Raw genomic sequence first — 16,962 nt, 5'->3', positions numbered from 1 at the left:
CCCTTTGCTCTATAAGTCGTGTAAACATGCAGAGTGATGGTAATAGCGAGGTATGTATTATGCTGTTTCATATACAGGATGTATATAAAGGACTGTAAATGTGTTTGAATTACAGTATGCAGTATGTCAACAGTATATATTATTAAAGAAGGCCCATTGACCAAATTTGTTTTGCGTTTTACAATACAGTACTATAACTTGATTGTTGTGGCGAGATGTTAGCTGCCTCGCCTGGTATACAGGAAGGGCATGGGTTTGATCCCGACCCTGACGCTTGCTGCATATTTGGAGTTTGCGGTGTCTCTTTCCCCATGGTCGCGTGGATTTTTGTCCGGGTCCTCCGGTTTTTCCCTCCACATTTAAAATCAAGATCACGCGTTTAGACTATACATTTCCACGTGATAAGCCACTTCATTGGGCTATCATTTGTGGCCAGGTCACTTCTGATAAAGCTCAGTGCAGTGAGCTATATCTGGTAAATAAAAAAAATAGTTAAAAGCTTTATAGTTTAACACGTGTTTGAAGGCCCAGGGAAAATTGTGGCCTCCTCTGAGGCCAACCTCGGCTCATTGTGAGCCCCCCCCCTAGGACACGAGGCCTGGCACAGACTACCTCACCTGCTGCCCCTTCACTACGGCCCAGCTCAACCATAGAGTTGGGCCCTCACCACTTTGACCTGGGACCTGATAAAGGTGAAGGAATAAGGATGGGACATGGTACGGTGAGACCTTACTGGGAATTACCTTCCAGGAGCTGCACCCTGCCCCCCCCAACCCGCCATAGACACACAACTTGCAGACTTTTCCAAGAAACCAGGAGAAACGTGACCAAGCCTCCAGCAGCGGCATGGTATAGTAATTGATGCCAGCACTGCTCAAACGCCACACGTGTTTTATATTCCAAGATCACGCCCGTTTTGAAGCCGGCTTTATAAAGAAATTGGTTCCTAAGGAATAACAGGTTTCAAAAAAAGGAAGGTTTTGTTTATGTGAATGAGAGCACATTCATGCATAACAGAGCGAGGACTGTGTTTTGCATTTTATTTGGCAAAATGTGGTGCAGCATTGCACGTGTTGCAAGAATGATATTGACTTTGATGTTTTTGGACGAAGAAACTAATACAACTTTTTTTTTAATGTTGATATACGTCACGAGATCTATACTGTTGCCTGTTGCTGCATAAGGCAGGTTGGTGCAATGTGTTAGATGGGTCATCTTGTTTAAGTGTAACGTTGTATTACAACCAAGAAATTACCATGTCATTCCCCAATTACCAAATATATGTATTTAATTATGTATTAACCACAGACGTTTTATCTAACGCATTGAAAACGACCCAATAAAACGAATGGAGCAATTTAACTATATATAACGTATACACTTCATCGGGTGCCATAGTGGTGAGATGTTAACTACCTTGCCTGGTATGCAGGAGGTTCTGAGTTCGATCCCGATGTTGGCGCCTGTATAATTGTAGTTTGCGTATTGTCTCCCCGTGGTTGCGTGGGGTTTTCTCCTGTTCCTCCACATTTAGAATCAACATGCATTTAGAGTATTTGGCTGCTATACATTTGCACGTGATGATGATACACCACTTTGTTGAGCTATCATTGTCAGCCGGGTCGCTTCTAAAAAATAGCAATACAGCTCAACTGTCCTTACATGGTAAAATTAAAGGCTTCGTTTTAGTTAAGTTATAAAAAATTATTTAATTGCTTTCAGTGGGACAAGTTGTGACCTGTTTAGTTCAAGAAATTGGGAAACAGACATCACGAAGCACATTGGGATGCAATGAATGGCAGCCAAAATGTCAGCTTCCTTGTCCAAAAGAAATGCAATTTCACTGAGGGAAGTTGCTGTTTCCACAAGTGCCCCGATGCCAAAGCAGGCAGGGCATTACACAACGGTGAACGCTGCCTGCCTTCACCATTCATCTGCCAAGTAAGCACAGACCCAGCACACAACTCACCAACGTTTGCAAAAAGTCTTGCCGATAATGTTACAAAAAGTTAAAATTATTTGGAAGATACAATCTGCTTCCAACTTAACCATCTCCATGCAGCTAAATGTCAAGGGGCAGAGATAATAAATGTTTATGCAAAAAATCTCAACTTTTTTTATAATTATTTATATTTATGCAAAATTTCCATGAGGGAATTGGCCAAAAATATCAATGCAGGACTCTTCTGAAAAAGAGTATTGAGACTCAATGAGGATTCCAGGCTAAATTATATTAAGACTATGATTTATAATAACCCACTCATAATGGGAACACTCCACGTTTTACCACTTTGAAGGAAATAAACAGTGGTCACCCAATGTAGAGTGTGGCCACTTTCAAAGAAATGCTGAATTTCCATCACAGGCTTCAGACCAATGATGCACATCAGCACCAACGAATACTCACGAGACCCAAGAAAACACTGTATTGAGTATCTTACCTCATCAGCCCATCTCTGCCCTCGCTAATGTCTTCTCAAATGATTCTCCCTGTATACAATGGTTGTCCTATTTCTGTTCACCTACAAACAAATGAGATATCTGGAAATGTCGTGTGCCCTCCTTAACCCGCGTGTTTTTCCTCTTGCCGTCAGATTTTCTAAGGACTCCCATATGCGTATCTCTAAAGCCATGCTAAGCATCTGTGCCACCCCCACTACCTGACAAGGTAATCTCGAAAAAAACATCCATCTTCACCAGACAGGCAATGCACCACACCTGCAGCTACAGGCAAAGTCCGTGTCAGTGAAAAAGGAATTAAAATAAGGTCGGTCCAAGTGTATTTTTTTCTTCAGAATTCCACAACATGTCACTGTACTCGGTTACAAACGTAAACATAATCATTTATCATGCTATGGCAAAACAGCTCTGCAAATGAGAGATTGACTTACAGGCGAAGGCCTGATTTTGACTCAAACAAGCCCCAGGTCTTCTTTGGAAAGCAATGCACTCTATTTCGAGGTTTAGATGCACTCAGATATTTAAACGGGCTTGCAGCCAAAATTAATTTCTACTTTGCACAAAATTAAACCGAGGTTGTGTATGGAAAGACTGGCTTGTGTCAAAGGAATGTGGAATATACAATGCTGGTTAACGGCCTAAAACAGAAACAAGTGCAACCCCAATGATTGATTGTCCAAGTACAGGACACCAACTTTAACACCGATTTCTAAGAAACATCGGTACGTGTTCATTTTAATAATTGACTGGGAAGCATTGGCATGCATAGTATGGTACAGTTAGAGATACATAACATAAAAAGTAATTTAAAAATAACTGGATCCAGAAAACCAATTTTCGCAAAAGCTCGGTCGGCAGAATAAGTTACCATCATTACCATTTTAAAATTACATTTCAGAAGTGGTATATTAAGCACACAATGTCAAGGCATGAGCACGGGGCTTGTGCGTTTGATTAATCGCAGAAGCCGAGTGCGCTTAAATTAGTGCTGTTGTGCCATTTTTTTATTTTCACCCACATCGGAATAATGGTAATAACCAATCAGTGGAACATTTATTTACATAGAGGAGTTGGCAAAACGGCAGTGTTAATGCTCATCACCAGCACTTTAATTCTCCCACTTCTCATCCAATAAACGTGGCTTTAATTTTACCAGGCTAAACTCATTAGCTAATGAACCCATAGCTTTAATGTATCCAGCAGCAGCTATCGCCAAACCGCACATGGCACACAAAAAGCCTAAAAGCCTCAGGGCACGATAATAAATGCGCACGCTGTGCATGTGATTTATGCGGCACAGACATTTGCTGCACTACCAATGGCTATTTCTGCTGTTATTTTTAACTCATGGGTTACGGTGGTATAATGCCTTGTTTAGATTCACACACGTACAAAAACCAGCGGATTCTATGGAAAGAAACCCTGAAGGCAGCTCGTGCGGGCTAGTTTCACGACGGCTGGGGAACAATCGCCCGCAATTCCCAGGGGGTCACTTTCATTTCATCATCACTTTAGCGGCGCGTCAGGGAGACCGATTACGAGCGCAGACGGTGATGAAACTAAATATAATGACAACGTGCACAAGTCAAAACATTGTCCCTTTTTTAGAAGATGTATATACAACACATACACTGGGCTTGGGCAATGTTCAGTTTGATGTCTTTGGCCGCTGTTGAATTACACGCAACTGGAGCCTTTTTCTTTTCAACTCTGTGCACAAACTCTTGTCCTATAATGGATCCATTCAACTGAGCCCATGAAGGCCACATTTTTTATAGGCAAGAAAAAAATGTCCGTGTTCAACATGAAGTAACCGTGTTGTGGGAATGAGATTTGATCACAAAAATAGTCAAGTCAGTGTTTTTGTCTGTTCCATTAAGTGGTGCTCATCTCCAATGGCGTGCCTGATCCAGAGATGGAAATTCCACATTCCAGGAACAGGGGCCAGTCTATCCACACAGTGACTCATGCTGGCTTCCAACAAAGGTGCATTCCATTTGGTTAACACGCGTGAGGTCACATGTAAGTAAAGCCACAAACTGAATTTTTAACTTCACCCGCACATTCTCAGAATATCAAGCGGCTGCTTGCGTTGTGGCCGAAACGTCGTGAGAATAATTTTATTATGTTTTATTTTTATTATTTTATTACTTCCCTTCTATGTGACTTTACCGAACGAACCAAGAAGATGAATCCCTGCAGTCACGAAAGCTTTAAATCAAAATTTAATATCAAGCTTTGTTAGAAAATAAAATTTGCTCAGCGCACTGTACTTCAATATCTGGAAACATTTTTAACATTGTAGCTCATTGACTAAACACAAAAAAAAATCTATGTTGCGGCATTCATCTCTGGCCGTAATTCAGTGGTGGAAATTCCACATTCCAATGGCGAGCACATGTGTCGGTAGCAGCAAAACTTGAGAAACAGGTAAATGGAAACAGTGCCGGCTTGGACATCCAACATTCTTGCTTCACCACCGAACAAACCACCGTCATACGGCATTCTCATGCCGACTCTCAAAGCCTTCACTCGTGCCGTGAAGTTGAATGCAAATTTGAAGCTAAATCATCCGAAATCTAATCTCCTGCTGCAATCACGGACACAGGTTTGGCTTTCATGTGTTTGTTGCGCGTTTGGCAACATGACCCACGTGCTCCTAAGAACGTGCATCTGATAGCGCAAGCAGCCTGAGTGCGAACCTCTTTTAACTTTTTCCCCATGAAATTATAGTTGCGTCGAAGAATTAATGAGGTTTGCACGTGTGAGGTTTTACAGGACACGGATAATCCAAGACCACACACAAGTTCTTCAGTGTAAAATAAATTGACACGTTAGTTGTAATTAAAATTCCGAAGGAACTGAAAATACTGTGCAATTGGATCAATCTTAAGCGAGCAATGCATTGTCCCAAAAGACAATTTTTTTACGTATTCAAAACGAAATATATCTGAATCAAGTTAAAACATGTAATGATTTGTGCACCTCAAACGGTGATTTCGTGAACTGAGAATGTGGAATTTCCACCACTGGCTCAGAGACACTAGAAGGTGGTAAGTGCTGCCCCATTATGGCATGCTCGAGCAGACACTATGATTGTATTTTGACAACGGGTAATAAGTTACAAAATCACACCTTTTAAAGCCACAATAAAATGTAAATAAGACCCCTAACGAATCCATAGGCCCCCTATTGCCCCTGGCTGTTGTGACATTAAAGTAGCACAATGGAAAACTGATCATTTTTGTACCGGTGATTCCAATTCACGAGCTCATGTCACTGTATTTCACACAGTGACATCTTCCCACACAATCGGTACGTGGCAGATTGGCTAGAGTTGTATAGCCAGGGTCTGGTTTTCGATAAAAGAGTGCATTGTATAAATGCAACACGTGTGCTTGATTAATAGGTCGTGGTAAAGAGAAACAGGATGTCTGTAGGTGCTTAATTCATTCTAATTGTACAATTGTACTGACTGTTGTATTGTTATAGACATGGCATACATCAGCATGCAAGGTGCATGCATCGTAACATGTTGGTATACATCGAATAAATGTATATGAACGTGCATTCGATGACCTTCATATATGGTTTGTGGCGTGTGTGTATGTGGCTGCTGTGTGTCAATGTAATATTCACATCAACGCTGTCATGAGAGAATGTTATACTGGTAGGAACACACTGGTTCCACCAGCCCACAGGGGTTTATTGTGTCCGTCCGTCCATCGTGCAGGGAGGGGCTGGGTGGGGAGGGATGGGCTGGGTTGGGAGTTGAGGGTGGGGTGGGACTGGGTGGGGAGGGGAAGGTGGGGAGGGGCTGGGTGGGGAGGGTGGGGAGGGGCTGGGTGGGGAGGGTCGGGTGGGGACGGTGGGGAGGGGCGGGGTGGGGAGGGGCTGGTCACCCCGTGGTGCCCTTATAAAACTCAACGTTTAACCTACTCACGCCGGCTTGTGCCCACCCTCACAGTCGGGCATATTTGCGGAATACACCACGCCGCCGTTGACCCTGGCCATTGACCGAGCAACCCAACGTTCCTGCCAGCTCCCTCTGCAGGAATGTGTTTTCCATGAATGGCACAGCATTTAGCCCAATCATTTTGATCAAGCATTTGCATAACGTGATTATGCAACATCTGACAACCGGACGATACACATAAAACTGATATTGTTTACGGAAGCACGTCAAACACATGTGGGGGTGTTTTTAAGCAACGCAGACGTTTTAATGAACAAAATTTTATTACATGAAATTAAGTACTGTATGGAACGTCAGCCTAAACTTGAAATCGTTTTGGATGTAAGACGGCGTTACTGATGAACATTGATGCACGCTTTGATAAAACAAACTCTTCGGTTATACCAACGACAAATAATCGCATTCAAAGAGGATTAACATTAAAAAATGTAACTCTCCTTCCCTGTCATCGACACAAAATGTATGTATGTAAAACTTATTTTGCACCGTACAAAGCCAACCGTGCTAATCGGAGGTGCAGACATGAGGCAGATATCCTCATAATGGATTACCACCCCCCTCTACCCCTTTTACTCTCCTAGTATTGTCCCCTCTTCAATTTCCAGTTGGTAAAAAAAAGACAAAACACCTCTAAAACCAACTGATGTTTTCAGTCATAACGCGTTACACAGACAAATAACGTGTATTGGTTGTAAACAACATGATCTTAACATTGGCAGAGATCCGGTTAGCAAGCCCCTGCCTGTTCTCGGTGGCGAAATGTTAACTCCCTTACCTGGTATGCAGGAGGTCGTGGGCTCGATCCCAACCCTGACGCCTGTATATTTAGAATTTGCATGTTTCTCTCTGCGTGGTCGCGTGGATATTTTCTCCGGGTCCTCTGGTTTTCCCCTCCTAATTTCGAAACATGCGTTTAGAGTATTTGGCTGCGATACATTTCCACGTGATAATCCACTTTTGTTGGGCTATCATTTGTGGCCAGGTCGCTTCTGAAAAAGAGCTATATAGCTCAGTGGGCCTTACCTGGTAAAATAAATGGTTTTTGTTTAGTTTAGAATACAGGACTCGAAATCAGCAGAAACAGTCACCCCATGGAAGTTCCGTTCGTCCTAAGCAATCAAAATAACACGAGCACGAACTGATGCCTTACTCCTTCCCGTGAAACATTAACTCCCCTGCAGCTCAATGCGCTCAAGTGTTGGCAAAAATAGGCCTTTGAAATTCGTTGCTGAAACTAAGCGTGAATTGGATTAAGCTGTGCATACACCAGATCACGTGAAATATTACACGGATGAAGTCGCATGCATTTCAAAGGCTACACCGTCCCCTTGGCTAAAATCACTTTGGTGAAACTGTACATCGCAGCTCAACTACATTAACAGTTCAAACCCCGTTTAGAGGATGACGAAGCCTACCTTCCCTCTGGAATCAACATACAATGCGTACAGTAATAGGTTTTTACCCTTTCAACTGGTACAAAACTGACACCTTTATACAAGGCATCATGTTTGCAATAACCACAACACAAGCAGTCAAAATGCAAACAAAAACAAACAACTCTGATAATGATACGCCTTTTGGCATCATCTGGTCCAACACCAATGGAGACTAGGCTCTAAGAAAAGCTGTCTCGGGTGTGGACCAATTAACTTCAAGGACAGTGCATATCATTATCAGAGTTGTTTATTTTTGTTTGCATTTTGACTGCTTGTGTTGTGGTTATTGCAAACATGATGCATTGTATAAAGGTGTCAGTTTTGTACCAGTTGAAAGGATAAAACCCTATTACTATATTTTGCCACTGGTAAAGGAGGTCTCATAGTATATAATGCGTACTTGAGTGTGTGCACACACTCATTGTGAGGCTGTGGAGAGACATGTAATTAATAAATCCTGACTTAAAGCTTGCGTGACTGCAGGAATTAATATTCTTTGGGTCTTTCGGTAAAGTCACATAGATAGGTTTGTTTGAACCTATCTACGTGTTAGGTTTCTTTGAACCTATCTACGTGTTAGGTTTCTTTGACTTTACCGAAAGAATATGAATTAAGAAAAAAAACAAGTTATGCATTAACCTATTGGCATTAGGTTTGTGTGGTGGCTGAGAAAACGTTGCACACAAGACCACGGGATGCCAACAGCTACCGCCAAATACACACACTCATTGTGAGGCTGTGGAGAGAGAGACAATTTCTGCGGAAGCTGCTGTTGTTTACCCTACACACACAAACTCGGACAGGGTCGGCGGGTGCAAACCTGTGCACGCACAAGCGCTCCCTCCCCACAGCTGAATACGCAACAACACTGGGGGTACACTCACACAGCTGGGCCACACGAGAGGGCCCCCCCCCCCATCAAAAAAAGATGGATAGTTCAGCTGCAAGTGGGCCTTGGAGTGCAGGGTTTTCTCCCTCCTTTTACCGTCCGGTTCGACCACTTTGGCAGCTTCAATCGGAGTGGGTGGGTTCACAGCAGAGCCGAGCTCACGTTTCAGGAGCTGCCTTCAGGAGGATCGGCTTTCACGACGAATCTCCTCCAGAGCAACTACTTAAATTGACAAGTGGTTGTTAGGTCATTATACCATAAGCTTTACCTGTCCCAACCACTATCCAAAATCCACAGTTGGACGTTAATAGGGGTCAATTACATGACAGCATTGGACATTCACGAACAAAACGAAAACTGTGGCCCGTAGGGAATTGCTTCTGTATGGAATAAAAAAAAATAGGCCGAGAATGCGAAAACCTGACATAAAAAATTAAACCTTCCAACTTTCTGTGCTCAGCTCTGCAAGAAGAGCCACTACCCAAACGTAAACCCACTTTGACGTGGTCTCTTGCAAGCAGTGGCGTAGCTATCGTGTGCAGGCTGTGCAACTGCACCAGGCCGAGTGGCCGGAGGGGGCCCCCACACCAGTGGCGGCTCCTGCAAAATCTCTCAGGGGGGGCAAATGTCTGGATGATTGATAAGGATAAGGTCCACCCATGCAATGGATAAATTAACAGCTTAAGCATGTAAAGGCAACTTCACTTCTTTAATATTAATGAAAAATAAAGTGACTCTTACAATACATCTTGTTTGTTTCTATACTCACTATTAAAACAAACCACTCAAGTTTCTTTTATTAAAGATTCCACTAGGTGGCGACAAATTATATTGTTGGATGAAACGTGCTTACGTATGATGACGTAAGCACGTATGATGACGTAAGCACGTTAGGGCGAGCCCTCCCGGAAGCCATAGAGAATGCATTGCAGCGCCCCTGTTCGAAAAAAAACATCTTTGAATGTAAGTCTATGGGACCACTCGGGGCGATTCTCAGCTGGAGGGAAATCGCCCAAAAAGAGGCGGTACTCCACAGAACGTAGCATGACGCTGATTGGACTATATCCAGAGGCACAGTGACGGCTAGCGTGACTCTGTGGTTGAATGACATTGGTGGTGCGTCGCCCAATCGCCCTAATGAAGAAACCGCCCCTGCCCCACACACACCAGGCTATGAGGACGAGGAAGGGGAAATTAGACAGGCGGTCCCATTTAACTCCTTGCAGCGTGGGCCATGCCTGCCACACTACACCACTGCTTGTAACGCAGCATTGACGGATTTGACGCTACGTGTACACCACTGCCCATTAATTTCCTTCATTCATATTTGAATTTGGCTACCGTCCAATGTATAACATCAACGTAAACACTACTCGCCACACCCATCACTGCGTCGGGGCACCAATTCACACTCGCATGTGCAATGTGCAGTATAAAATCAGCATGCAACGTTCAACACAGAGTTGAGAAAGCCACACAACAATGTCCACACAATGGGATGATATGTGGTGACTGTCAAGCCCAAGGCTATAAAATGTTCTTATAAAGTACCAAACTTTTAAAATAGCCACATTAACCCGCAGCCACAGCTATGCCGCCACTATTGGCTTTAACATATTGAAAGGCAATTCTGCAGCAGTTTATCAAGCTCAGCAAGTTGAATGCATTTTTTATACAACACTGTAACGGCTTCGTGGTCTACAAATTGACAAGAGTGAATAAGGTACAAGAGTGAGCAATTTTCTATTTCCAAATCACAGCTGATGTGCCAAAACGTATTCACATACGCACACTCAAACCAATTCTCAGTAATCGCCAGGCCATTAATCCTGACGGTGATACGATGCTAAAAGCAAGCAAGAGGTGAGGTCCAAGAATATTTCTCGATCCATATTACCCAGCCTCTGAAAAGATTGCGAGAGAGACACCAAATCATGCATTTCAAAAACGCTATAGTTGATACACGTACCACTTTATTGATATTTGGGATTATACTGTGAATTTAAATTGACCGATGCATATTTTAAACTGTATACACATTATAGTGGGGTCGAGCAATGGTCCGCACACTGCTATAAATACAGCGACCCGAGTTCGATTCCCAGCCACAGCCAATATCTGAACCGGTCTTGATTTTATCCCCTTCATCAACTCGAATTTAACAGCGTGAGTATGGTAAAAAAAACACAAATGAATGACATGGGGACGTCTTCATCCATCCAGAAGTGTATGAACAAAGCTATGTAAGTTAGTATCACTACTATAGAGTACATACAGCAGCTGTGTCGGGCAAGCGTTCTTCTTCTTTCGTATGGCATTTTTGGGGATTGCCACAGATTACAAATTGATGTCGAGATTTGATATATATTCGACTGCTTCAGGAGTGGCCGCGTGGATTTGATTGAGATCGCCGTTGAGCGATCTGATTGGGCAGTCGTTCACGATGTGTTGCAGGGTCTGATATGTCGTACCACCACAGTCACAGACTGGACTCTCGATAATTTTCCAATTCTGCAGAAAGTGTCCCAAACATCTTCCATGGAGTGTCCGGATCCGATTCAAGGACCAAATCTTGCTCGGTAGGTCAGATCCGGATTGAAGGATTGTGGGATCGCTGATGATAGATTTCTGGTAAGTATTGATTTGTATTGGTAAGTATTGATTGGATGGCTTGACATGTACTGCCTGGGAGGTGCGGTATAAATCATACATTATAATGATGCACAATATTTTTTACATAGTAACACTACTCCCTCTGTTAGTATTGCATGGATGCCACACTTGCGTTTAACTCCAGCATTTTGCCTAATATATAACAAAAAACAACACATTGCAGTACTGTACAGTCAGCATAATAGCTGAGTTACAAATGAACCAATCAGCACGAATAGCATGCCCTTCCTGCAATCAACAAACCACTGGTTGGGAATACATTTTCTATAGGAATGCCAAGACTTATGAAGCATTGCTGTGAACTGCATATTGCTGTGAATAGCATATTACTAGTGGTACTGGAAATTCCTGTTGTTGCACAAATAACAGAAGCTACAAAGGTGTAAACGCAAGCTAAAAACAGCTACAATACTTCCGGGGGAAAAAAACTCGTAAACACATAGCTTTCGTGACTGCAGGAATTTATATTCTTTCAAAGAATATCGTAAACACAAGTATATAATACCGCACATAACCTGCACATATGCTATGTATATATACAAAGGCAGAAAACAATTCTAGATTTGAAGCTTTCGTGACTGCAAGGATTCATATTCTTAGGTTTTTTCGGTAAAGTCACTGGTTTCATACAATGGCCCTCATTTTCAGCACAATGGTATCAAATGTAGACATATGTGTCAAGACAATTTCGTCACTTGGGTGACGACTGCTCCAGGTGGCTTGTGTTGACGATTCACAGCAAACATTGCAGGCTTATTCAATGGCGACATAATTATGTGGGGGGGGGGAGACCAGTGGCACAATGATGCCTTGTCAACCCGTACTGGGCAGCATGGTAAAGTATGGTCAAAACATTCCATGATCGACGACACAGCATAAGGTGGCCTTCTGCCACCTCCCCAAAAGTGTATTGATAAACGGCTGTGACTTTCTAACATATTAGATCTATCTGCTACTAAGATGGGCCATTGCCCGAAATGGCACATTTTAAATAATATATTCGGTTCCTTTTCGGGGCAGTTATTTGAGGATTTGTGTTTAGGTTAATATTAACTTTTTAAAGACAAATTGCCTGGAATCACGAAAATACCCAAGAAAAACTACTTCTCATTGACAGTTTGGGTCTCCAACAGCAGAGCAAAGTATCTACTCTAACATCGGGCAAGGATTAGAGTCACCACCCACCGAGCTGTCTGCCTAACGAGCTTATTGTACACAATGGAAATAGAGAGATTGATGGGAGGCTGGGGAGAACCCGATTTCTAGACCGCGAGGCATCAGCAGTAACGGGGAACATCTTTCCAGCGGTGACTGTGATTTACAAGTCGGCATTTGTGCTCAATGTTTACCACAGCAGCAACCAACAGATGAATGTCCGGCAAACACTGCACGCAGCCAAATCCATGGGTGAAGAATGCACGAGACTAAAAAAGGCAAATCAAACCATACCCACCACCCAAAACAAGCATTGTACGGGTGGGCAACCACAGCTAATCGACATTACCAGTCTGTGGTGGAAACTCAATATTCTCACACCTTTAGGGCTACACCTTAACCTTTTGTCATATATATTTAAATCTCAATGTGCAGCCCTGGTATAACTTTCTCATGCCACTACATGGTGCTACAGGGTGCTCGAGAGGAGGGTATTTGACCTACTCTTCCACAATCCAATTGACGCACACCTACTTATACATACGTGTCACCTACGCTATCGAACAACTTACCCACTGCATTGACTCTGGGATATTTAATATTTCTTATAACACTGTGCTCAGTCTATCCCAGACTCCGATCTGAACGGACATCTTTACCGAGTCAAGCGCTCGTATGCACATGGACACGTGTGCAGATCCATAAACATGGGGCCGCCAAAATGTGTTTTGGATGCCCTGGGCAACATACCAGTCGAGGCAACCTCCGATCTGGGTCGCAGGGAAAAAAAACCTTTCCCCACTTAACCCAAAACTTGTGGGTAAATTATAATTGTGTCGTTCGTGATTAATTGCAACTATAATGGCATTGTAGTTTCGGTCAACGCTACTTTTAATTGTAAATACAACCATAACACAGGTTTTTTTGGGGGGTTAGATCGCTTAAATATACGTGTCGTTAAACCCGCCACCACCAATTAGTAAGGTTTGTCACGTAAACAGAACATGCCAATTCGTTACTAGAACAGCAACACCGGTGTGTTGGAGAGCAAAGCCACAAACTGTAAAAACAATTTAGCCACACAAAAATCTTCCTGCAACCGCTCCTATACAACCATAACTTCACAACATGTCAGCACGCATAACTCCTGCAGTCGTAGTTAGTCGTCACGATCATGAAGCTCCTACCTACCACCACCCACCCATTCAGTGGCGTGTGGCACCTACCTTGAAGCTGAGCAGCCAGGGACTCCTGCTGCTGCTGATACTTCTGCGCCAGACTCTCAGCTCGCCGCGTCTTGCCGTGCAGCTCGCTGTACATGATGGCCCCATAGACGAAGGCGGCCACGGTGAGCAGCAGAAAGGCGCTCTGAAGGAAACCTTTGCGACGGCTGCACATGCTACTGCCCATGTCACGCATTAAGCGATGCGTTCGTACGATGCAGCCGGCGCCCCACAGAGCGCACCAAAGCTTCGCTCAACGCTCACCTAAGCCCCCTTTGGAGTTACCCACCAAACAATTGACCCACGTTATAAACAAGTTACCTACTAATTACCACACCTGACAACGCAACCCACCAAATACGAGCCCTAGCCCAAAAAGAACCCACTTACCAATGAACCAACATACCAACTTTTCCCACCTTCAAAAGGACTCACCAAATGAACCCAAAATCAACAATCGCATAACCAATTAATCTACCATGTAAGCAAACTCACCGACCAACTATCACACCTAACTTCAACATAATTCACCTACCGACGAACAGAATGTTCAAAACAAAGTCCTTGCTAAACTTAACCGACCTTCAAAGCAAAGTTCCTCAAAACATCAAATTCCAAACGCAAGACCACAAAGCCAAACGCAACGTAACCCGCTCACTCACTCCCAATCGCTTCCCCGAGCAAATTCACTCCCTCTCACCACACCACCAACCGAGCTTCCCAACTAACCCGTTCAAGGACTCCCCTTGCAACCCCAAGCGACCCTATAGAACAGAGACCCCAATAAAACTTAATTCACTCTCACCGCGAACGTTACGCAGCTGACGTCTCAATGCATCCGTGCGTGCGCTTATTCCTCAGACAGCCTCCCCGTCGCTACCCCGCGAACTGGTCGCATATCTGAGCGCCGTCAAGTTTATCTTTTGCACAGCGAACGCCGCCAGCGGAGGCTCGCGGAGGGAGACTCCGATGTGTGCAAGGCCCAAGCCTCGGCCTGGTCTAGCGGGTCCGCCAGATACAGCGTCGCTTGCGCCCCGAGAAGACCCGACTCCCCCTCCCACCCTCGCCACGGTCTAAGTTAAGAGCGTTGCTGCAACGGCGGCGAGGCTCGATGGACGCTCGAAGCTCCTTCCCCGGGTGTTACGAGGAGAGCGGCGAAGCGTGCAATGGGTGCGAGCGAGCTGCAAGTCGGCAACGACGACGACGAGAGCCGAGCACAGCGTCCTTAGCGGGACGCGCGGCTTCAATGGCGGAGCGACTCGTGTCATGCCGCAAGGCATGTCGGGAGCGCGGGGCACGTTCCCCTTCGTAGAGGGGGGGGCATTGACAAACATGGAGCACGAGACACATTGGCAGTGCTCTACCACAGTGCAGACTGCTCTTACATAGTGGGGCATTGCAGAGTGCTCTTACATAGTGGGGCATTGCACAGACTGCTGTTACACAGTGGGGCATTGCACAGACTGCTCTTACATAGTGGAGCATTGCACAGACTGCTCTTACATAGTGGAGCATTGCACAGACTGCTCTTACATAGTGGAGCATTGCACAGACTGCTCTTACATAGTGGAGCATTGCACAGACTGCTGTTACATAGTGGAGCATTGCACAGACTGCTCTTACATAGTGGAGCATTGCACAGACTGCTGTTACACAGTGGGGCATTGCACAGACTGCTGTTACATAGTGGGGCATTGCACAGACTGCTGTTACATAGTGGGGCATTGCACAGACTGCTCTTACATAGTGGAGCATTGCACAGACTGCTGTTACATAGTGGGGCATTGCACAGACTGCTGTTACACAGTGGGGCATTGCACAGACTGCTGTTACATAGTGGAGCATTGCAAAGACTGCTCTTACATAGTGGAGCATTGCACAGACTGCTGTTACATAGTGGGGCATTGCACAGACTGCTGTTACATAGTGGGGCATTGCACAGACTGCTGTTACATAGTGGGGCATTGCACAGACTGCTGTTACATAGTGGGGCATTGCACAGACTGCTGTTACATAGTGGGGCATTGCACAGACTGCTGTTACATAGTGGGGCATTGCACAGACTGCTGTTACACAGTGGGGCATTGCACAGACTGCTCTTACATAGTGGAGCATTGCAGACTGCTCTTACATAGTGGAGCATTGCAGACTGCTGTTACATAGTGGGGCATTGCACAGACTGCTGTTACACAGTGGGGCATTGCACAGACTGCTCTTACATAGTGGAGCATTGCACAGACTGCTGTTACATAGTGGAGCATTGCACAGACTGCTGTTACATAGTGGGGCATTGCAGACTGCTGTTACATAGTAGGGCATTGCACAGACTGCTGTTAGTGGGGCATTGCAGACTGATGTTACATAGCGGGGCATTGCACAGACTGCTGTTACATAGTGGGGCATTGCAGACTGATGTTACATAGCGGGGCATTGCACAGACTGCTGTTACACAGTGGGGCATTGCACAGACTGCTGTTACACAGTGGGGCATTGCACAGACTGCTGTTACATAGCAGGGCATTGCAGACTGCTGTTACATAGTGGGGCATTGCACATACTGCTCTTAGTGGGGCATTGCAGTGCTGTACCACAGTGCACAGACTGCTGTTACAGTGGGGCATTGCACACACTGCTCTTACAGTGGGGCATTGCAAAGACTGCTCTTACACAGTGGGGCATTGCAGACTGCTGCTACACAGTGGGGCATTGCACAGACTGCTGCTACACAGTGGGGCATTGCAGACTGCTGTTACATAGTGGGGCATTGCACAGACTGTTGTTACATAGTGGGGCATTGCAGACTGCCCTTACATAGTGGGGCATTGCAGACTGCTCTTACATAGTGGGGCATTGCACAGACTGCTGTTACAGTGGGGCATTGCACAGTGCTCTTACATAGTGGAACATTGCAGACTTCTGGACCTAGTTTAAGCGTTTTAGTTTTCAGCACAAGTGGTGCACTGCATACTCCAGTCCCAGTGGTGCATTGCAGACTGTAATACCAGTGGAACAAAGCATAGTACATAGCCTAGTCCCGGAGCAGAGCACTGGACAACCTCGGGTTCCCCAGAGGCACATTACAGACCGTAGCCCCAGGGCACAGTGGACACGGCTCCAATAATGGAGCCTGGCACAGGCTGGAGTCTTTAA

At 44.8% G+C, this 16,962-nt stretch overlaps 1 protein-coding gene across 1 annotated transcript in view; it reads right to left on the bottom strand.

Moving 5' to 3' along the window:
* The window catches only part of LOC144728244 (uncharacterized), a 40,147-nt gene extending 25,056 nt beyond the window's left edge, over positions 1–15,091 (bottom strand). Inside the window, 1 exon segment of the mRNA XM_078607550.1 lies at positions 13,816–15,091. Within this exon segment, the coding sequence (XP_078463676.1) occupies positions 13,816–13,999 (184 nt within the window). The 5' untranslated portion in view covers positions 14,000–15,091.
* Between the last annotated feature and the right edge of the window lie 1,871 nt (positions 15,092–16,962).

The sequence above is a fragment of the Lampetra planeri genome, chromosome 28 (genome assembly GCF_965212315.1).
Source record: "Lampetra planeri chromosome 28, kcLamPlan1.2.h2, whole genome shotgun sequence".
NCBI classification, from domain to species: Eukaryota; Metazoa; Chordata; class Hyperoartia; order Petromyzontiformes; family Petromyzontidae; genus Lampetra; species Lampetra planeri.
This window is presented reverse-complemented; position numbering and strand designations above follow the sequence as displayed.